The 22,893-nt window shown below is 40.1% G+C and overlaps 1 protein-coding gene across 2 annotated transcripts in view; it reads left to right on the top strand.

Annotated features, from left to right (window-relative positions):
* Window positions 1–22,680, top strand: part of gpatch11 (G patch domain containing 11) — a 72,467-nt gene extending 49,787 nt beyond the window's left edge. For both annotated transcript variants that reach the window (XM_066679922.1, XM_066679921.1), the window contains exons 4-8: window positions 491–611; window positions 1,347–1,437; window positions 20,630–20,740; window positions 21,605–21,686; window positions 21,800–22,680. In XM_066679922.1, the coding sequence (XP_066536019.1) occupies window positions 491–611; window positions 1,347–1,437; window positions 20,630–20,740; window positions 21,605–21,686; window positions 21,800–21,858 (464 nt within the window). In that variant the 3' untranslated portion in view covers window positions 21,859–22,680. The remainder of the gene's footprint in view (window positions 1–490; window positions 612–1,346; window positions 1,438–20,629; window positions 20,741–21,604; window positions 21,687–21,799) is intronic.
* Window positions 22,681–22,893: the final 213 nt, after the last annotated feature.

Raw genomic sequence — 22,893 nt, 5'->3', positions numbered from 1 at the left:
GATTAACATTTTATTGATAACTATTAAAGTTCAGTTCCTTAGGAATCCACTGATACCACATATGTCCATATTAGTTACATATTCACAGAGCAGTAGACGATTAAAAAGTGTGTATGTGCATTTCTAACATGAACTCCTCTGCAGCTCCATGAGTCAAAAGTACACGCTTTCACCAGCAGGTGGCACTCTAAGACCAAATATTGCTTTGTTCATCTACATTCATGAAATCCTATTCATCTGCACAAGTGAAAGGTCATAACATATGAACATAAATATTTATCATAATTGAAAAACAGCGCTCACCAGTCATAACATGTCTTTTGCTAAACATTATAACAACATCTACAACAATATCTTACACCCAATTTTCCCTTGTTTGGCCAAACAGGCCCATGCTCCCAAAGGCCTCATTGTTGGCTGAGACTGTCAAAGTGATGTGGCTTATCCGTGCTTGCGGCTATATTTGGAAAATAAACATTTGTTTGTTAAGATAAAGGGGGTATAGGAATGGAGGAACTCAAGAAAAGGAAGGCTGAAGAGAAACTGGAAAATTACCATAGAAAATTGCAAGTGAAAAAACAGACGGAGAAGAAATCACTTGATGAATTCAGGTATGCATATAGTTAAAGTAATTATTTAAATTCTTTTTCAAGGGACTGTTTATTTTCAGTATCTTTTACAGTTATTGGCACTTTTTGTACTGTTATTGCCAATTTTACTTTGTAAATCCACTCCAAACCAAACTTCAAAATATACAGACAAATTGTGAATTAAACTACCAAATGCAAACTTTGCTGACACAGATTGTAGATGTATTGTCAAATTAGTGGCACATGTTGTTATTGTTACACACTTAAAAAAAAACCTTTAAGCACTGCTGTATGTCATGTATAGATGATTTGTGCATTTAAGATAATACAAAAACAGAAATAAGTAAGAAATAGTACTGGAGTAGGCAGGATGACCTAAAAGCTTGTACACATAAAAGCTCATATTGCCCTTATCGATATTAAATTCACAGTTCCTATAGCATTGAACAATCTGGGGCAAAATGAAAATCAGAATTAACAATCAAAATCCTTTATTTAGTAAGTTTCCCTTAATTTTCTCCTAATTCAAAAATGGTCTTGGTTATCTTTTAAAAATAATAAAGTCGTGCCAATAACTGTAACAGATTTTTCAGAAATATGTTTTTAAAGCTAAAATTGTATTGTTTCAAGATAATGTAGTTTTGCATTGTTTTGCTGAACATAACATTATTAACAGTGAATCAGATTTTGTTTCAGTAGAGATTGTTTTATTAGCTATGATTGCAAATAATTCTGGAACCAGTGTATTTTCATTAGAGATCGCAAGAAAACAGAAAGAGAAAAACGTCAAATAGAAGGAGACCTGAGGAAGAGCCAGCGGGCTTGTGAACAGCTTGACATTCAAAAGGTATACGTTTATTATTATTATTATTATTTGTGTACACCTACATACTGATCAGTCAAAAACATTAATGTAGCGTATGTTGGATTTTTAATCATACGCCACGATACCTCTGTGAATATATATTTAATATATATGTTTATAATTTGTGTTTATAGCGTTGACCTTATTCAAACTCCTATAATCTCTGATATTTGACTTAATGATATTAATTAAAGTTTATAATTGGCTTAAGCAATTAAAACGTTAATAATTAGTTTGAGAATGAATAATAATCACGCTAAGTGAGTACTTCAGGATTTTCAGGAAAATTAATGAACAAAACTGCATACACTGTGATTTAGAATAATGAAAGTTTTATTAACAAAGAGAAAGATATTTAATTAACATAGCATAACCTTGTAATCTCACGGCGTCACCGCAGGGGCGACCGATTCGAGCTTAAAGGTGAGCTAGGCGCTTCTGGCTTGTGACTAAAGTGTTGCTAACTGAGGTTTAATTAATACAAAATTTATCAAGAAACTTGATTCAATTTTCAGCTCTGGACATGCATAAGTTTAGCTTACTTTTTCGTCGATTCTCACCACTCGTTAAATACAGAGGCTCTATGAGGTCCTGGGAGTGAAGACGTCTCACTTGGTCTCGCGGTTCTCCCGCGGAAGCGACCAGGCTGAGTCAGCGTGGAGGTCTTTCTTCGTCGGTTGAGTTGTCTCGGGCGTACCCGGAGTGTGATGACGCAGGCGGCAGGATCCTCTCTTTGGCTTTCTGTCCTGAGCAGGAGAGTCCAAACGTATGGACGTCTTGGACGAAAGGTTCGCTAGTTACTGCAGATCCAGAACTGAAAATCGATTCAATAAACTCACTTCTTCTACGACTTTCCTTATCTCGGCGGTGTTCCTCACTCTGGCCACGAATAAGTTCACCTGCTTTGATCAGTCGTGAGATTAAACTTAGATTGGGCTATAAGACATAAACACGATTAAAAGAAAAGAAAATATTCAAATCATTCGACGTGTTATTAAAACTTCATACTATTAGCTAATTCAAGACGTCTCTTGTAAGCTTTTGATGAAGTCTATGAGGTTTTTCTTTGTTTCGTCAGTGGGAAGGAGAAGCGTCTCTTTGTTGTTTCAAAGTTTCTCGGATTTTTTTTTTTTTGTTGTTGTCGTCCTCTCTTCTCCGCTTTCTTTCGTGGGCCATTACTTCTGTCGAGCTCTCGTAACTGAACTGCGAGCAGTCGAGCTGCTGTTTTTCAAAGTCAGCGCGGTCACGCCCTAATGAGAGGCGTTCTTTTCTGATTGGACGCGAGTTTAGGCTCACGTGACTGACTTCATGAGACAGAAAAGGGGGAAGGCTGAATCAGAGATTTAAACAATAAGTAATAAGATAGACATTTCCTGTATCAAAATTTCCTATTCATATTAGTAACATACCACAAAGAGTGTCCTGGATTATTTATCAAACATATAAGATTTCATCTTGGTTACGTTGTTTACGTCCAACTCATGATGATATGCTGGAAAAGAACATTAATCCGTTTTCTCTATTAGGAGACATAACTTCTTTTCATGATAGAAACAATCGGCAATATACACCATTTCATTAGAAGGTGGGCATTCATCTGAGGGCACAGAAAGTGACATTAATACATTTGTTTATACACGTTTAATCAGAATTTGACTTTATTCCCGCTATTGTTTAGACGACCCCGAGCGAGGCGTAGTTTCGCCAGTGTCCATTTGGGGTCGCTGTTGGTCCATGCTGTTGATCCATGCTGTTGGGTGATTCACGGGGGTTCAACCGAGGTCACTTTTGGTTTGAACATTTGCTGGTCTTGTTTAGTGGTCTCGAGATAAGGACGAGACATTTAGGTGCCATTGTCATAAAAGCGGGCCGTAAAAGCTCTCTTATTTGTTCTGTGTTCCTGTTTCTCGCAAGAGAAAAGGGGGTGTTTGGGGGCCATGTGTTACTTGAAAGTATCCCTCTCCAGTCTTTGATGTTAGATCTTGTGTGTGCGTGTTTGTGGGGGGTGCAGGGTCCTTGCACCCCTGTGGTTCGTGGAATGTGACTTGGTCGCAGACGAAAGGTCCTCTTCAGAATGGAAAAGTTTTAATTCGAAACTTTTCATTTCTTCATTTTGATCTCGTTATCCGGTCTATACTCCACTACATTAAATTAACTTAAGACTCATTGATTCATGAAGGGGAATGTCATATTAACTGTAACGTTTTTAACTTTACTAAATGCAAGGTTAAACTCGAAGTTAAATGCAAAGTTTGTCAAAGGAAAACTGGTGCAGAAAATGTTCTCTGTGGAAGAGTAATATTCTGTCTTGAAGAAACCAGTTAATATTTAGGTAGATGGCATATTACATCATTAAGTGATAAATAAGTTATAGGACTGAAAAAGTGATTGTGATGCTAATAATTAATAAGACTTTTATGCCACACAATTAAAATTAAGGTGGTTACTGAGAGTTTATAACATTGATTATGATGGTGGAGAGACTAGAAAGGATTATGAATATACTTAGACTTAGACTTGATTTTATTGATCCCACATCGGGGAAATTATCTTGTTACAGCAGCACACAATCTTAGGCACTGGACAAGAAGAGTGTGTGGGGGGGAGACAGTAACGCAATAAAAACAATGGAGGAAAAGACTTAAACTTACATACTCACAAAACATATAACCCATACAACCATACAGAGATAGTTGCACATGAGAAGTCATGCACATGATTATTTGCATTGTTGGGAAAAAGGCAGAGGTAGTAATACTGATGCAAAGACAGATATAAAAAATATATGCAAGATAATAGTATATATTACATATCTTAAGTGTTGCAAAGTAGTGTAAAGACATAGTGAAAAAATATATGCAGATAATCGTATATATTACATATTGTGAGTGATGAATAATCTAACAGCAGTAGGTATGAATGACCTTCGGTATCTCTCCTTCCTACACTGTGGGTGTAACAATCATCTGCTAAATGAGCTGCTCAAGGCCCCCACTGTCACATATAGTGGGTGAGAGGGGTAATCCACAATTGATGTCAGTTTTGCTAACATTCTCCTCTCCCTCATCTCCTCTATGGAGTCCAGAGGACAGTCTAAGACTGAGCCAGCCCTTCTGACCAGTTTATTTAGCCTCTTCCTGTCCCTATCAGAGCTTCCACAGCCCCTGCAGTCCACAGCGTAGAAAATCACTGAAGCCACCGCAGTGTCGTAAAAAGTGCTTAGCAGTGTCCTGCACACCCCAAAGGATCTAAGCCTCCTCAGCTCCAAGTGGAGATGACTTTGGCCCTTCTTGTACAAGACATCTGTGTTTATTGACCAGTCCAGTTTATTGCTAAGGTGAACGCCCAGGTACTTACGCTCCTTCACAATCACAATGTCTACACCCTGGATGTTCACTGGTGCAAATTGGATAGGCTTCTTTCTGAAATCAATCACCACCTCCTTTGTCTTGCTGGCATTAATACACAATTTGTTCAAGTGACACCAGTCCACAAAGTTGGTGATGACCTCTCTATGCTCCAGATTGTTCCCCTCTGACACACGTCCAACAATGGCCGTATCATCAGAGAACTTCTGGAGGTGGCAGCTGTCCGAGTTGTAACTGACGTCTGATGTGTAGAGTGTAAATAGGAAAGGTAAGAGAACTGTACCCTGTGGGGCCCCCATTCTGCAGACCACCACATCAGACACACAGTCATGTAGCCTCATGTACTGCAGTCTGTTGGTGAGGTAATCAGTGATCCATGTAGCCAGATGACAGTCGACACCAGCTCCCTCCAATTTCCCCCTTAGTAGTGGCTGGATTGTATTGAATGCACTGGAAAAGTAAAAGAATAATACTCTTATAGCGCTCCCCGTGCCCTCTAAGTGCGAGAGTGTTCGGTGTAGCAGGTAGATGACAGCGTCCTCCACACCAATGCCCGGTCGCTACGCGAACTGCAGGGGGTCCATCCTGCTATTTACCAGGTGTCAAAGGTCCACACATGAAGTTTTCCACAGACTGAGGCTCAAGTTAAAGATGTGCAGGAGTACCCCACAGAGCTGGTCTGCACAGTCCTTAAGCAGCCTGGGGTTGATGCCTTCCTCGTCTTTATTCTCCTAAGTTCCCTCCTTACCTGATCAGCTGTAATGAAGAAATGGGAGGTGGAGCTGTGGTCTGTCTCCTGTTGGGTAAGGTCAGGGCAAGGGTGTGTGGATCGGTTCCACCAGGAACACAGTGGAGTGGTGTACTGTGAGAGGGGAGCCATTGGTGACGGGCATTTGGGTGGAGGGGAGATTTAGGTGTGGTACTACAGTGGAATCCGGGCTTTGATGAATTGGGGAGGGTGGGATGACACAGTCGAATCTGTTGAAAAAAAGATTCAACTCATTCGGGACCCCTCCCACCGTTTTTTGCTTGGCCAGCCATGATTTAGAGGCCTCTCCAGACCACTCTGGTGTTGCACCCCTTGAGGCTCTCCTCCAGCTTCCTTCTGTAATAAGGATGTAAAGAAATGGTTAGGGTACCATATTGTTGTCATATGGCATGCTATGGTAGTAGGGCAGTAGAACTACTGCTAACTGTGAAATATGATGTTAACATCAAAAGTTGGGCTGTTAAAAAAAGCTTTGCCAGTCACAAAAGCAGGAAAAGTGTTAAATGCACAAGATGCACTGCATTCAGCTAAGGGAGCATTGGAGCAAAGGGATGTGGTAGGGTAGGTGAAAAGGGAGAGGTCAGGGCTAGGGTCAGGTGATCAGTGGAAAGCATTTACTAAAGCCAAGTCACCAGATAAAAGGCAAATATTGATAAAAGGCAAACATTTATTAGTTTTATTTGAAAGGCTCAGATGGGAGAGTGTAGAAAAGCGAGAATTACCTTGTGAGTTATGGCTGATGGATGCAGTGTGGGTTTTCTTCCTCTGATGGCCTTGCACCCCCTCCAGGGTGTGTTCCCACCTTGCTCCCAGTGCTTCCGCACAGGCTCTGGACCCACTGCAACACTGATTACAGACAATGGTCACAGAAGATGAATGAGCGAGCCACAATGAGGTGATAAGCTCTGTGCCAGGTTTAGGTGATAAGTGGCACTTGGAAAAAGAACTTTCCAAGAATTTTCCAAAACAAGAACTTCCACAGTACCTTGCGTTAACTCGGCCGAGGCTGGATCGGGTGTTATAGTCAGAGAGCAAATGGACAGTTTGTTATTTAATGTGGCAGGTTAAATTAGGACTGTAGAAATAGTGGGTAGGGGATCTGTAGCAGAGTCTGCCATATACTTGTTGGATGAATTTAGATTTAAACATAGCACAAAAAGTAAGGAAATGTTTTGGGTCAGGACCAGACAGAGAGCTGACACTAGTGGATCACAGGAAAAGTTTATTAATGCTAATCCAAAAGAGTAGTCAAAAAATAAGCACGGTTCAAAAACAGGGAGCAAACAGTACCTCAGGGATGAAGCGATGGGCGTAGCCAAAAACCAGGCAGAGTCCAAATACCAAAGAATACAAACAAGACCAAAGGGTGGAGGCAAAAGATGTAAACCGAAATAACAAACAAGGTGTAGGCAACAGGGATATCTTAGACAGGTTTCAGGAGAACGCTTTGTAATCTGGGACAAAACACGGCAATACTCGGCAGTGAACAATAAAGGAAATGGAGTATTTATACATTATAACAAGGACGGCAGCTAGGGACAGCGTCACCTGCGGAGGGCTGAGACTGACACAGTCTTCTGGATCGAGACGTAAGATGGGACAGAGCGGGACTGGAGAGTGATCTTCTAGGGCGACTTCTGGGATGGGGAGGCGGCTTCTCGGGATAGCGGGAGTGGAATGCCAACACGAGACTCGAGTCACAGACGTCATTGGCAGGTACCCACGAATGCTCCTCTGGACTGTGCCCCTCCCAATCAATGAGGTACTGCAGAACTCAGGGTCGCGGTGGCAACAGGGCGAGCAAAGAAGCCCAGACGTCTCTGTCCCTTACAACATCCACTAATTCCTCCTGGGGGATCCCAAGGTGTTCCCAGGCCAGCCGGGAGATATAATCCCTCCAGCATGTCCTGGGTCTACCCCGGGGCCTCTTTCCAGTTGGACGTGCCTGGTATACCTCCAGTGGGAGGCGTCCAGGAGGCATCCTGATCAGATGCCCAAACCACCTCAACTGACTTCTCTCAACGCGAAGGAGCAGTGACTCTACTCCGAGCTCCTCCCTAGTCACTGAGCTCCTCACCCGATCACAGAGAGTACGCCCAGTGACCCGTCGTAGAAAGCTCATATCGTCCGCTTGTATCAGCGATCTTGTTCTTTCGATCATTACCCAGAGCTCATGACCATAGGTGAGAGTGGGGACATAGACTGACCGGTAAATTGAGAGCTTTGCTTTATGGCTCAGCTCTCTCTTCACCACAACGGTGCGGTACAGTGACCGCATTACTGCAGACGCTGCACCTATCCTATGGTCAATCTCACCATCCCTCTTCCCATCACTCGTGAACAAGAACCCGAGATACTTGAACTGCCTTCACTTGGGGCAGGTTCTCACCCCTTACCTGAAGGGAGCATGCCATCTGTTTCCGGGAGATAACCATGGAGGTGCTGATCCGCATACCGACCGCTTCACACTCGGCTGCAAACTGCTCAAGTGAACGCTGGAGGCCTCCGTGCAAAGAAGCCAGAAGAACAACATCATCCGAAAAAAGCAGAGTTGCCACCTCCTGAGCTCCTCAACGGAGCTTCCTGCATGTCCCCTCAAACCTGATATCCTTCATAGCCAACCACACCCGTTCCCCAATCTGGAATGAGGGAGAACTAGATCTGTGTTTATCAGCCTGTTCCTTATATCAGGAATGGGCCTCTGATATGTGTTGGTTGGTTTCTTCCCACACCTCCTCACTGCATCTCATCCACGTGTGCACTGATGGAATTCCAGAGATTACTGCAGTTCAGGGTGCCAACGGGGGTTGATAACCTAGAATACACTGAAATGGGGTGAGCCCTGTAGTTGAATTCACCAGGGAGATTTGAGCTGTTTCAGCCCACACCAAGTACTGAGACCAGTCCTGAGGATTCTGATGGCAGTAAATACGTAAAAAATTTTCCCGGTTCTTGATTGGCTCGCTCACATTGACCATTGCTCTGGGGATGATACCCAGAGGTAAGACTGACATTCACTCCCAAGTGTTCAAAGAATGCCTTCCAAACATGTGATGTAAACTGAGGACCTCGTTCATATAAGATATCTTCAGGAATTTCATAATGACGAAAAACGTGAGTAAATAGCCCTAGCTGTATATAGGGCAGTGGGTAGTGACGGAAACTGTATGAATTTAACCCCCCCTAGATAACAGTGAGTACTGTAGTACAACCCTCAGATATAGGTAAATCCGTGACAAAGTCAAGGGCTAGATGTGACCAGGGACATTCCGGAACAGGTAGAGGCATTAATTTACCCGCAGGAAGAGTTTTAGGCGTCTTTGACTGGCCACAGACTGAACACAACGCAATAAACTTATGAACATCAGCTCTTATTGTCTCCCACCAATAACGTGCAAGAATAAGCTGTGTAGTGCGTCTCTCCCCCGGGTAACCAGATTACAGGGACGAATGGGCCCAGGTAATTAACTTGTCTCTAAGTTCAGGTTGTACATATGTTTTGCCTTCAGGACATTCTTCAGGCACGTTTTTAGACCTATTTTCTTGTTCGATTTGTTCATCCAGTTTCCATCTGATGTTAGATACCGAGACGGAAGGAGGTAATATAAAGTCTCTGGATTGTTCAATGTTCTCCCTTGGTTTGTTCTGATTTATACGAGAGATTTATACACCTTAATCTAACGGCTACCTGGACGGAATGTAATGGAGAATCGAAACCTTGAGAAAAACAGTGACCACCTGGCCTGACGAGAATTCATTCGTTTTGCTGTACGGACATATTCAAGATACTTGTGGTCTGTTAAGGGATGTAAAGAAGCCAGTGCCTCCATTCCCCCAGAGCTAATTTTACAGCTAGAAATTCTCTATCGCCAATGCCATAAATTCGCTCTGCGGGTGATAATTTATGTAAAAAAAAACAATAGGGTGTAAAATTTGGAAAATCTCCACTACGCTGAGATAGTACTGCCCCTACACCTGTCTCCGAGGCGTCGACCTCAACAGCAAAGGAGAGTTCGGGATCCGGATGCTTTAAAATGGGAGCAGTAGTGAAAGCACTTTTGAGACGATCAAATGTGCCCTGTGCCTGAGAGGACCAACATAACCGTTGGGGACTACCCTTCAGTAATGCAGTAAGAGGTGCTGCAATAGAACTATAAAAATTTGCAAATCCTAAAAAGCGTTGAAGATCTTTAACATTTTTTGGGACTGGCCAGTTCACAACAGCTTCCACTTTATGGTCGTCATATATGACATACCCCAGAAATGAAATGGTTTGCTGGTGAAATTCAAATTTTTCTCCCTTGACATAAAGATTATTCTCTTTAAGACGTTGAAGTACCTGACTGACTTGAGTTATGTGCATATTAACATCTGGGGAGTAAATCAATATATCATCAATATAAGCTATTACAAACTTTCCTAACATATCCCTGAACATGTCATTTATATAAGACTGAAACACTGGCGGGGCATTTGCTAGCCCATAGCTCATTCCCAGGTATTCATAGTGACCTTTAGTTGTACTGAAAGCTGTTTTCCATTCATCACCCTCCCTAATTCGGATGAGATTGTAGGCACTACAAAGATCTAGCTTAGTAAAAATTGTAGCACCTCTTAATTGTTCTAATGCTACAGAAATGAGTGGTAGTGGGTATGCAAATTTCTTTGTAATATCATTAAGAGCACGATGGCCTTAATCCTCCAACTTTTTTCTTGTCAAAAAAGAACCCAGATGCTACAGGAGACTTCGATGGGCGAATAAACCCTTATGCTAAATCTTCCTCAACATATTCGTCCATGACTCTCTCTTCCTCTAAATTAAGAGGGTAAATACGTGATTTGGGCAAAGTAGCCCCCTCTATAAGTTCTATGGCACAGTCATAGGTTCTATGTGGAGGTAATTTGGTAGCTTTGACTTTACTGAACACTTCTGATTACTTAGAATATACTGGGGGAATTTGAACAGGTAAATTTGAATCAGGGCTCCCCACCAATGTGGAATGGATAGAAATTTGATCCAGGACCAAACACAATTTACAAAAGGTGGACCAGGACATGATCTCGTGCTGACTCCATGGTATAATTGGATTATGAGTCTCTAACCAAGGTAATCCTAAAATCACCTGAAAATCCGCCTTGGGTAATAATAGAAACGAAAGCCACTCATAATGCAAGGAACTAGTTTGAAACTGAAAAGGAACTGTCTCTTGAGAGATAAGATCTCCTCCAATGGGAAGGCCATCGAGAGCTTGGACTTGGAGGTGCTTGCACAACGGGTTCGTCTTGATGTTCAACTGGGTGATGAGGGATTGGTGAATGAAGTTTCCTTCTGCTCCAGAATCAATTAATGCTGGAACGACAAGAGAAGTTCTTTGGCATTATACAGGTATGACAAAAGATTTTGAAATTAACCCCTTTGTGGGTACACTCACCACATTAGCATGTGAAATCCTCCCCGGGTTTTGTGTTGGACCTCGCTGAGGACATCTTGTACAATCACGTCGGATATGATCAGATCCTTCGCAGTATAAACATAATCCACCGTGGAGACGACGCAGGCGTTCCTCTTGTGAAAGCCGCATACTTTCACACTGCATAGGCTCCGGAGGAAGACTGGGACAGGGAGTATGACTGAAACTTTGTACAGGCCGCAAAGAAAAACCAGGAATGGATTGAAGCTTCACAATGTTTTGTCCCTGACCCGCAGTCCGGGGCTGTTTCTGAAGAAGTTGGTCTAGGCGGATTGATGAAGAGATTACCTGATCCAGGCATAGTCCATCGTCTCTACAGGGCAGGTCTGTAAGTATCTCCGAATTGAGACCATTCCGGAAAACATTTATTATTGCTGGTTCATTCCACCCACTCCCAGCCACAATAGTCTGAAATTCTAACGCATAAGCGGCGGCTGTTCGAGATCCCTGCTTAAGTGTTGTGTGGGGCAAGTCTGTTTACTGGTTTAGAGGTTTTTGTTGTGGGCTATGTGGGTTGATCTCAATTACTTACTGACCTACTGTGTGTTGCGAAATCTGTGTGTCACCGATTTATAGAATTAATTTCTGTGCGGCCTGTACTCCGTGTGTGTGTGTATGTATGTGTATATATATATATATATATACATTATCTGTAACCGCTTATCCAATTTTTAGGGTCGCGGGGGGTCCAGAGCCTACCTGGAATCATCAGGCACAAGGCGGGAATACACCCTGGAGGGGACGCCAGTCCTACACAGGGCAACACAGACACACACACATTCACGGACACTTTTGAGTCGCCAATCCACCTGCAACGTGTGTTTTTGGACTGTGGGAGGAAACCGGAGCACCCGGAGGAAACCCACGCGGACACGGGGAGAACACACCAACTCCTCACAGACAGTCACCCGGAGCGGGAAACAAACCCACAACCTCCAGGTCCCTGGAGCTGTGTGACTGCGACACTACCTGCTGCGCCACCGTGCCGTCCATATATATATATATTATTTATTTTTTAGGTTTTTTTTCTCCCCTTAGCAACATTTCTTTCATTGAGATTGGAAGCTGTAATACCCACTTTAATTAAGGAATACCAAACAGGGTTCGTCTCACCTCAGACAATATCTGGAGATTATTTCAAATTTTGGAAGCTGCACATACATTTCTAGGCCCATGCACAGTGTTTTCTTTGAATGCAAAGAAAGCCTTTGAACGCTTCGGGTTTGGTATTGTTTACCTGCAGCATCAGTATTGACTAACAATATAATATCCACTTCATTTCAGCTGTAGCGTGGGACCAGACAAGGATATAGTATTCTATCAAAATTCAAGATCACAGCAACTATATCTCACTTTTTGCTGATGATATTCTACTATTCTTAGATAATGTGAATAGCTCCATTCAAATATTAATAAAGGAAGTTTATATTTTCAATAGTATTTCAGGGTATAAGATCAATGAATCTAAATCACTTTTAATGCCATTAAATCAATTTAGTAGAACAACCTCTATCTCTTCAATAATTTCTATTAATGATACATTCACTCACCTTGGTATAAATGTTTATCCTGATGTACATAAATCAGCCAAAGAAAATCTTATGAGTACACTAGATAAGATTAAGCATGACCTCAAATGATGGAACAGCTTTTTTTATGTCTTTTCAGTTGAGAGCTTTATGATCGTGGATTGACATAGAATCTAAAATTCCATGGAAGATCATTGAATCCATCATTGCAAGGCCACATTGATTACAATATTTATTATTTGCAGGCACTGGTTCTAAAAATGATGTTTTGAAATGTGGTTGTCTTGTTGCACACTCTCTTAACACATATAAAGATTAATGGGATATCTTTCAAAATCTGTTTTCTGCTCAATTATGGCATAATGACATCAAATCAAATTTATTTGTATAGCTTCAGAGAATTCCAGTAAAGACAAAGTTGTAGTAGATATTAATAAATATTATATTAATATATATTAATATTCATATAAATGGGGGAAACTATATTGGGCTTATTTAAATTAAAGTATTGTGGTTATGATTGTTCTTATTGTTGTTATTATTATTAATCACCCTTTTGGGAGTAATATTAACAAGATTAATATTCTATAATTTAACTAGTTGTCCCCTTTCTTACACAAATGAATTTACAAACACACACAGTCATTTAAAATCACAAAGGGTGCTTTATTAAATGTAATCACTCATACAAATCACTCATTACCACATTATCATTTCAAAATCTTTTAGATTAACACATATATAGACATTTCTAGTAAATTACTGAATTTCTCATATATAAGAGATTAAAAGTAACCCAATGCTGATGTAAATTAATGTATTAAACCCAAGTTGAGACTTCTGCGCTAGTTGTAGGCTGGGTCCGGAACGGGCCTCAAGTCTAGTTCAGAAATGGTGTTTTGTGTCCCTTCTTTCTGATATATATACTGATCTGTAGTTGTAGTTCCCTTTTCTTGCCCAAGAAAATGGGTTTCGCACACTTTAATCAAGATTGCCAAAGTTAACTTGTGCAACTTAACTAATGAGACACTAAACTAGGTAGTTTATCTTTTAGTCTCCAAGTGAGAAAAGGTGTGCCTTTTCCAAAAGAAAACAAAACTAAACAAACCCAAAACAACTAAAATACATAAAAGACTGAGCGTTTTCTTCATATTCTGCATGCCAAGGGTGACAGTGGCAAGGAAATACTCCCTCAGCTGAGGAAGAAACCTTGGAAGGAACCAAGGCTCACGGGGGGGGGGGGACTTATACTCCTCTGCTCAGTTTATTGGTAATAATAGGAGTCCATGAAAACTTCAGTGTAGGGTGTGCAGCTCCAAGGCGGTGGCTGAAGCATGGGCAGCTCGTATGAAGCAGGAGCTCGACAGTCATCCATTGGTGTCCAGTTCTAGCTGTGGGAATTGGTAAAAGTTTCAATTCTGAGTAGGGACCTGGTGATCTGTAAATGTTACATTTGTAATAATGGTGGAAAAAACCTTAAAAAAGGGAAGATGTCACATGGTTTATGACATATATCTAGGGTATTTTGGTAAATTACACATACTCCACATCTTTTGCTTGATAATGTTTGTTTGTTTATCATTACACTTATATGATGGGTTATGTACATATAAGTCTACAGGGGTGGTTTAATTAAGTGCTGAATATTCATTGGGTGTGAGACAGAACACGTCAACCCCTCATATGCTGAGAAACGGATTAAAAACATGTCCTTTCGTTAGTGCTGCCTTTGTGCTCGTTTGTGCCGCAAAAATCATCGTTTGCGCTGGTACCATTTGTGAAGATTTAGACATTATATCTTATTACCTGTTACGTAAGGCAGACCCTCATTAGTGGCCAAATCGTGCCAAAGTGGTCTCATTCGTTCGTGCCTCGTTTGTGCTGGTTTGTGACTTTAAAAGAAACGCTAGTACCATTATCCTTCTTGAGTTATTCAGCCATGAGACCACTCTGGTGCAAATTGGACGTTGATGAGGGGCTGAGTGATGTCACCGGTTCAAATAAATATTTCTTAGCCTATAACTCAAGACGTAAATGAGCACAAATATATTTTTTAATGGCACAAACCAGCACTAACGAATGAGACCACTTTGGAGTGATTTGGACGTTGATGAGGGGCTGAGTGATGGCACTCGTTGAAACTTTATAGCTAAACTAGAGGGGGAAAGTTCGTGAACAAACTTTGAATTTGGCTTGTCACGTATTTCTAGCACCGTCGCCACATTAGCTTACATGCTGCTTAATGGCTATGACGTTAAAATTTATAGAAACTGTCACATAAGAATAAATACCACATTAAAAAGACTCCCATTATATTTTGCAGAACACCTTGAAAAATTCCACCTTAAAAAGACAGCCATTATATTTAGGTTTCCACATTAAGTAGATGACTTTGGCAAATAAATGGTCACCTTAAAAAGACCCTACCATCTTAAAAAGACTTTCATTAGACTACTTTGTTCAATAAACTGCTGCTGGAATTTTAAATTTCACCTTAATAATCCAGCCACATTTATCCGTGACTTCCTTAAATCAGTGGGATATGCTGTTATTCCTATGTATTAGGCTCTGTGTGTATTGTGTATGAGTGTCTGTGTGAGAGTGGCAGTTAAAGGTCAGTGTTCCGGAAAGTTCTGCTATAGGTGTCCTAGGAGAGGACCATGTCCTGTTTGAAATGCGCTGTATGAAAACCGTACCCCACATTGCAAAACTAACCACACGGTACAAATAATAACCATTTAGCAATGGATTTGGTGCAGGAACTGTGTAGATTGAGCAAGAATTGTTGGTGTTATGGCAGGGTAAAAGCACACAAACATTAAAAAAAAAGTGTGCTCACGCAGTCAAGAAATACATTGAAGTCTATGGGGTCCTGGGACCCTCCCTACTGCCAAACAAACACTCATAACTCAAAATCTCTACTGTAAAATGATTTCATATTTATAGGTGTTAGAAAGGTGAAATAAAAAAATTCCACCTTAAAAATTTTCACTTTAAGAAATGCCTATTTAAATTAGACCTCCACATTAAATACCACATTAATGACCACTTCAAATAACCCTTAAAACCTTACAAAGATCACTAATACATTTTGATTGCCACCTTTAAAAAAAATTTCAACTTAAGAAACCCACAATTTTATTAAGACGTCCACCTTAAAAACAACAACATTATTTCGAAATCCACCTTAAAGATGACCTTTAAAATCTTAGACTGTCTGTATATTTCTGTGTCCCTCACACCCCTCCCCCTCCCTTTCTCTCTCTCTCACATGCACGCACACACACCGACTGAGAGAGATTCACAATTCAATGAATTCCTACGGGGGGACACCCTCCAAACAAACTCGTGTAGCTAGGAAAATTTTCCTGTTAATTTTTAACCAAACATACCATAGCGACAAGGACACTCTGGGGATCGATCTGGTGTAAAAATGTTTCATTTTGAGGAAGAATTGATCATGTTATGACATGTTAATCACAGAACAAATTATTGAAAAACTGCTCGCTGAGCTGCTCTGAAATACATTGAACTCTATGGGAGCCGAAACCGCCCTAGTGCCGAACAAAAATACATAACTCAAAAACTGTATTTTCAAATGTTCTCAAATACGCAGGTGCTAGAAAGAGGAAATTTCTCTACCACTTAAAATTTAAATGAAGTTTCTAAGTGAAAGTATAAGGAAGTTATGGCAAAATGTTTGGCTGAAAATTGTATAGTAAAATAGGGTCAGAGATATTAATTTCAGTATACACACCCTCCAAACAAATGCTTATAGCTCAGAAAACGTTTCCCAAATGGCTTAACCGAATATACCATTATGACAAAGACACTCGGAGAATCGATTTGTAAACATTTTTCATTTTGAGCAAGAATTGATCGTGTTATGAAGAGTTAATCACAAATTATTGAAAAACTGCGCGCGGAGCCGCTCTGAAAATACATTGAAACCTATGGGAGCCGAAACCCTCCCTAGTGCCGAACAAAAATTCATAACTCAAAAACCGTATTTTCAGATGTTCTCATATTAACATTTAAAATTTAAATGAAGTCTCTAGGTGAAAGTATAAGGAAGTTATGGGGAAATGTTGGGCTGAAAAGTGAAAAAAGGCTTTCCGGGCAGAGGAGCTAGAGTGACGATGACATCACACACTCTAACCATCTCCCTTTCAAGTGAATGGAGGGATATTGAAGGAGGGATTAAACAGGACGAATGAGTGTGAGAGGTCCAATAATCGACATGGTGGGTCTCGGTGTGCCCAGGTCTGACCGTCTGAAATCTCGTGTCCGTAGCTTCAAAATTGACCGAGTTAGAGCAGGTTGAAATTTTGGCCAATGCATTCCTATGGAAAAAAATTCCCACTTTGGAAGCTCGTATTCTGGAATCCGTAAGTCGGATCGACTTGGCATAGGATCTATGACCGTGTGAAGTTTCGAGGCTGTAGCATGAAAACCCTAGGAGGAGTAGCAGATTATATTTTGCGAATAGAATAATAATAATAATAAGATTTTGAAGAACAGTAAGTTGGCTTTGACAAGCCAAATTAATAACTCAAGAATGAAAATGGCACAAACGTTACTTTTAACGGCACAAACCAGCACAAACGGGGCCCTAATGAATGAGACCACTTTGGAGTGATTTGGATGTTGATGAGGGGCTGAGTGACGTCACTTGTTGAAACTTTATGGATATAATGTCTAATGCTTCAAAAACTGTACCAGCGCAAACGATGATTTTTGCGGCACAAACGCAGCACTAACGAAAGGACACATTTTTATTCCGTTGCTCATCATATGACGGGCCAGCTTCACAGAGGTCTTATAATATAATTTACGATGACTGCTTTTGAGTTTAGTGCTCTTATATTGAGTAACCCAAATTTTAGACCTGAGGTGTTGCTGCTATTATGTGTATGATTTAATATTGATAGTAAATTGAATACAATTGAACCTAGGTGGTGCCTCAAGGCAGTTCACAGATGGTCGGTTTAGGCTGTCTGTCTGCAGCCTGGTCCCGGCTCTGGATTGTCAGCAGCTGGTTACACTACCTAAAACACTAAATAAAAGACTGTGTGCTATGCTGCAAGAAATTAAGGCAGCACACTCCCATGTGGGGTGGATACCATCCCTACCTATAAGACCAGACTTCATTTAAAATTTTTCCATAGAGCATATTTTACACCTTATAGAAGATTTATAATGAAGGTTCAGACTACCTATAACTGTTAAAAATGTGCCACTACTGCCTCAGGTACAGCTTTACATATGTTGTGGGAATGTCCCTTAGTTGTAAAATTCTGAAAATATGTAAATTCAGTATTATGTAATTCACTAGAAATTGATTATAATTATAATACATGCTTGTGTCTCCTGAACGATGATTCTGGAATGAGATTAAAGGTCATACAGAGTAAACTATTATTTTCTGGATTCACTGCTGCTAAAAAGACAATTTTACAAAACTGGATTACAGCTGGAATTCATATGGAATCTGTTTGGGTTGTTAATGTACTTAACATAGCAACATTTGAATGTACGACTGCATGACTTAATCAAGTTCGTGACCGTGGAAATGTGGCAAGATTTTGCGACTCGTATTCTGGGTTTCTTGCAAGGTATGCACAGAATATGTACATTTCGTCCTCCTATTTATTTCCATCTGTAATGATTTTACCTGTGACTACTTTGCTGCATGTGTTTTCTGTTTATTGGTTGTGTTTTCATTTCTTTTTATTTGTCTGTTACTCCCCTTCCCTGTTTTATGTGAAATAATAAAAATTGTTGATAAAAGGAAAAAAAATAAATAATAATAATAATAAGGAACTGGATCATCTTGCGCAGCAGGTAGTGCAGCAGGTAGTGGAGGTTGTGGGTTCGATTCCCGCTCCGGGTGACTGTCTGTGAGGAGTTGGTGTGTTCTCCCTGTGTCCGCGTGGGTTTCCTCCGGGTGCTCCAGTTTCCTCGCACAATCCAAAAACACACGTTGGTAGGTGGATTGGCGACTCAAAAGTGTCCGTAGGGGTGTGTGTGTGTGTTGCCCTGTGAAGGACTGGCGCCCCCTCCAGGGTGTATTTCCGCATTGCGCCCAATAATTCCGGGTAGGCTCTGGACCCACCACGACCCTGAACTGGATAAGCGTTTACAGATAATGAATGAATGAATGAATGAATGGATCATCTTGGGGTGTCGTCTTCTTGAGCACATTATATGGACACAGCAAATTCTCCAGTGTTAAATCAACACTACTAGTGTTAACACTGAGAGTGATACATATTACACTGACAGTGCTAATTTAACACTAATAGTGTTGATTTAACACTGGTGAATTTACTGTGGAACTTTTTCATTTTGGAAATGGTACTAGGACTCACTCCAAATAATGCTGCAACTTTTTTTGCTTTGTGGAACACCAGCTTGAAGTTGCCCTATCGCACAGGCCCTATCCAGATCAGTCAAACACGGCATGCCGATACCAGAAGCTCAAAATAAATGTCAGTAGCAACAACAAAGTAAGCTGTTTGGCATAGGCAGAGAGGATTTGGCAAATTTTTCTTGGGCGCAACCCACATGCTTAGCTCTACTGCTCATACCACAAATGCATGTTCCTTACAAATGTAGCACCATTTAAAAGGGGACAGGCTTTCAGGTATAAGATTTATTGCCAAGAAGCATTGTTACAACAAGGAAATAATTTACCAAATCTACCTTTTCCTTACTTTTTGATCTAAGTTTAGATGCCTTGTCTTAAGGGTAGCCATGAAGATATTGTCAAAGGGAGCTGAAAGGGCATGTCAACAGTTCTAGATAAGGGCACAAAATGCACAGGTGTAGCCTGGTTGGGAGCTATAGGGAATCCTATAATTCATATGCTGAAAATGTAGTTTCTACTTTTTGTAACAAATGTTGAAGTACTTTTATTTTGGTTGCTCTGCCCTACTCTATATGGCTTCACAGTTGTACATAATATAAATCACAGAAATGAGTCCTAAATGCAAAAAATTTGTTTGGCGTTGTAAGGCTTTGAGGAAAATACTTTCTGCAAGATTTTGTATTATGTAAGATGACAGATGTCACATGAAACATAATCAGTATCCCCAATCTAGGCTTGACTGGGTTTGTTTAGGTTCTGAACAGAACAAGGAAAGAGCCTGGAGAGAGAAAAAACTAGTAGACTCAAACCCAGTGTGTTTGCTAACTACTAAACCTATAACTTACAGGTTGAGTCAAATGTTGCAGGACACGCTTTTATTTCAGATTCAAAAGGCAAAATGACATATCTGAATACCCCAGCAAGTAATGGGTGAGGGTGCTATGTCCAGAATTTGGCCTAGGATCAAGGGCAAGTTTTTCAATGGGAAGGTGGTCATGAAGCATATCAAACAAGAGCATCATTGTCTCAGAAATGATTGCACAGACAGTTAAAAATTTTGTTCGTTACAGGCTCGACCAAACCCTAAATGCTCAGCACTACCTGACAAAGCTATGGTGCTGGGCATTTAAGGTCTGGTCGAGCTAAAATTCTGCCAATAGTGCCAAAAAAGGTGCCAATAATTTTGTTCAGTTAATTCTTGGAATGCTGTGTAGAATGTGTATGTAAGTGACTGTGTTAATGTGATGGGATGGCTATGAGCCTGAACAGGATGAATCAATTACAGAAGATCATTGAATGAATGTGTTGAATGATTTGGTTCCATCGTGGTTTTTTTTTTTTTTTTTTTTTTTTTTTTATGGCAAGGCAAGTTTATTTATAGAAAATCTTTCATACAAAAAGACAATTCAAAGTGCTTACAGAGTCAAAAGAAACAGCAGTTAAATTTCTCCATTAAAGCTTGTGTTAAAGCTTAATTTAAAACAGTTAAATTAAGAGAAATAATAATAAATAAATAATAATAAAAAAAACATTGCAAAAGTGTTATTGGAGGAGTGGTGCTTTATTCTAAAAGAATTGCAGGAGTGCTAGTATTATTGGCCATGACTGTATATTGCCCAGCCCTTAAATACTGAAGAAAGGCTTTCATATCTTTTGTTCCTGGTTAGGGTATTTTGGTGCCAAAGGATAGTTGGAACTGGCCTGAAGGATTTAATCACGAGACAGAGCAGAATGAAGACTCCAACACTGAGGGGATTGAGGATAAAGAAGAGTTGACGGTAATGTGTTCAGAAATAATGTTATCTTACTATCCATCTGTCTAACATACACATATAGTATGTATGCACAGTGTAGGATCATTGGATTCGGAAACCTGCTTAGTATAAACACTCATGCTCCATTCTCTCAGCTCAACTAACAATGCAGGAGCATTTTGTAGTTGTACAGTTACAGACTAGTCCATCTGTTTAAAAGCATATGTGTTTGCACATTTTCACCCTGTTTTTCAATGGTCAGGACACACACAGCTGCAGTGAGTTTGACAAAATTGTTTGTTAGTGTGTTTAGCACTGGTATGATTTGGATCAGACACAGAGGTTCTGCTTGAGTTTTTAAACACCTCAGTGTTCATGCTGGACTGAGAACAGTCCACCAATCAAAAATACCTAGCCAAAAGCGTCCTATGGGCAGCATCCATTGACCTCTGATGAAGAGTTAGAGAATGACCAACACAAACTGTGAGGCAGCAGATGAGCTACTGTCTCTGACTTTACATCTACAAAGTGGACCAACGAGTTAAATTGTTTTAGTAGAGTGAAGAGTATTTTAAAAATTCCAGCTGCACTGATCCACTCTTACCAGTGCAACATGCACTGCCAAAATCACCATCACGTCAGTTTCACTGCAGTGCCGAGAATGATCCCCACCCCCCCCCCACATCATGCCTACACCTGAATATTGAAGTTCAAGTTGAAATAGATGGACTAGAGTAAATTACCAAGTGCTCCTGAATGTCAGTGATGTTGTGAGAATGGACCGTGTAAAAATGAGATGGTCATAAATGTGTGTGTGTGTGTGTGTGTGTGTATATAATTTTTTAAAATATCTAATATTTTGCTTTGTTGTTCCCATGCTTTTTTCAGCCATTAGTTAAGCTGCAGCATATCACATCATACCTAAGAAGAGTGCATTTCTATTGTATATGGTGTGGGACATCATACAATGGTAAATTAAAAATGTTAATTACCTGATTGTTACTGATACTGACACACAACAATCATATTATTTGGCAGAATGCTTTGTTAAGATTGTTTTTTGTTTTTTCTCTGATTTTATAGATGTGGAGGATTTAAGCTCTAATTGCCCTGGTGATACAGTAGCTGACCACGATTATTAGCACTAATTTAAAGAATATTTTCTTACATTGTAAATAATGAAATTTGTGTCATTGTTTTCATTCAAATATGTATTTCTTACTACAAACGCAATTCAAAAATATTGAGTAGGTAAAATGCAAATAAAATCAATACAATACTTACTGCTGTAATTAAAAATGCCCTGTCATGAAACCACTTAACGTTAAAAAACATAAAGAGATTAGGATGTTGCTCTGTCCCTACCCCATTGGTGGGTAATACTGACGTATTTTTGCTGTTACATTTACATTACTTAAAGAGAAACTGACTCCACATTTTAGAGGCTGCTAATTTAGCCTGAAAATTATAATTTAATGTGGGAACTTAAGATGTACAAACGGCTTTAGTTGGGATTCATTAAACATCTGAGTGATGTGAAAACTAGTGGATATTTAAGTGCTGTAGTGTGTAGAATGTGCTTTCATTTCTAATAAGAACTTTTTGGACTTAGTACTTTGAATTTAGATTGGTCATTTGCAGAGACATCTCTACCCAAGCCTAGATTGGAATTTGAGATAACCATACCAGCTTGCACAAGCACCAAATTGGTGCCTGAAGGTCTGTAACAGGGTTGTAAGATGAACACTACAGGCCCTGTTTATGGCACAAGGTGAATGTGGTGAAGGGTGAATCTGCCTCCAGACTGGGATAAACCAACGTCTTTTTAGAATTTAGGGTAATTATCATAGAGAAATTTCCTCATATATTAATCTCCCTTCTCCTTCAGGTATCGCTGTAGTGCATTTCATTATATGAATGAATAATATATATTCATTATTTGAAATTACCTTTAATAAACCAGTTGTGTGATAAAACCAGTCCTTGGTTGGTTGTTTGTGTGCGCACCTTTCTTGTACGGAATTTTTACTTTCTGGTCAGATTCAATTTCAGAGCCCTTCAGAGGGTCAATAAGCATGATGATTAATATTACAAGTTATATAATTAATTATATAATTAATTAATTATGTTTAATTAATAATACAAAACAGAAGTGAGGGTGTTTGGTCCCAGTGGTC

Source organism: Hoplias malabaricus, chromosome 8 (genome assembly GCF_029633855.1).
Source record: "Hoplias malabaricus isolate fHopMal1 chromosome 8, fHopMal1.hap1, whole genome shotgun sequence".
Lineage (NCBI taxonomy): Eukaryota > Metazoa > Chordata > Actinopteri > Characiformes > Erythrinidae > Hoplias > Hoplias malabaricus.
Note: the sequence above shows the minus strand (reverse complement) of the source record. Positions and strands in the feature narration are given on the sequence as shown.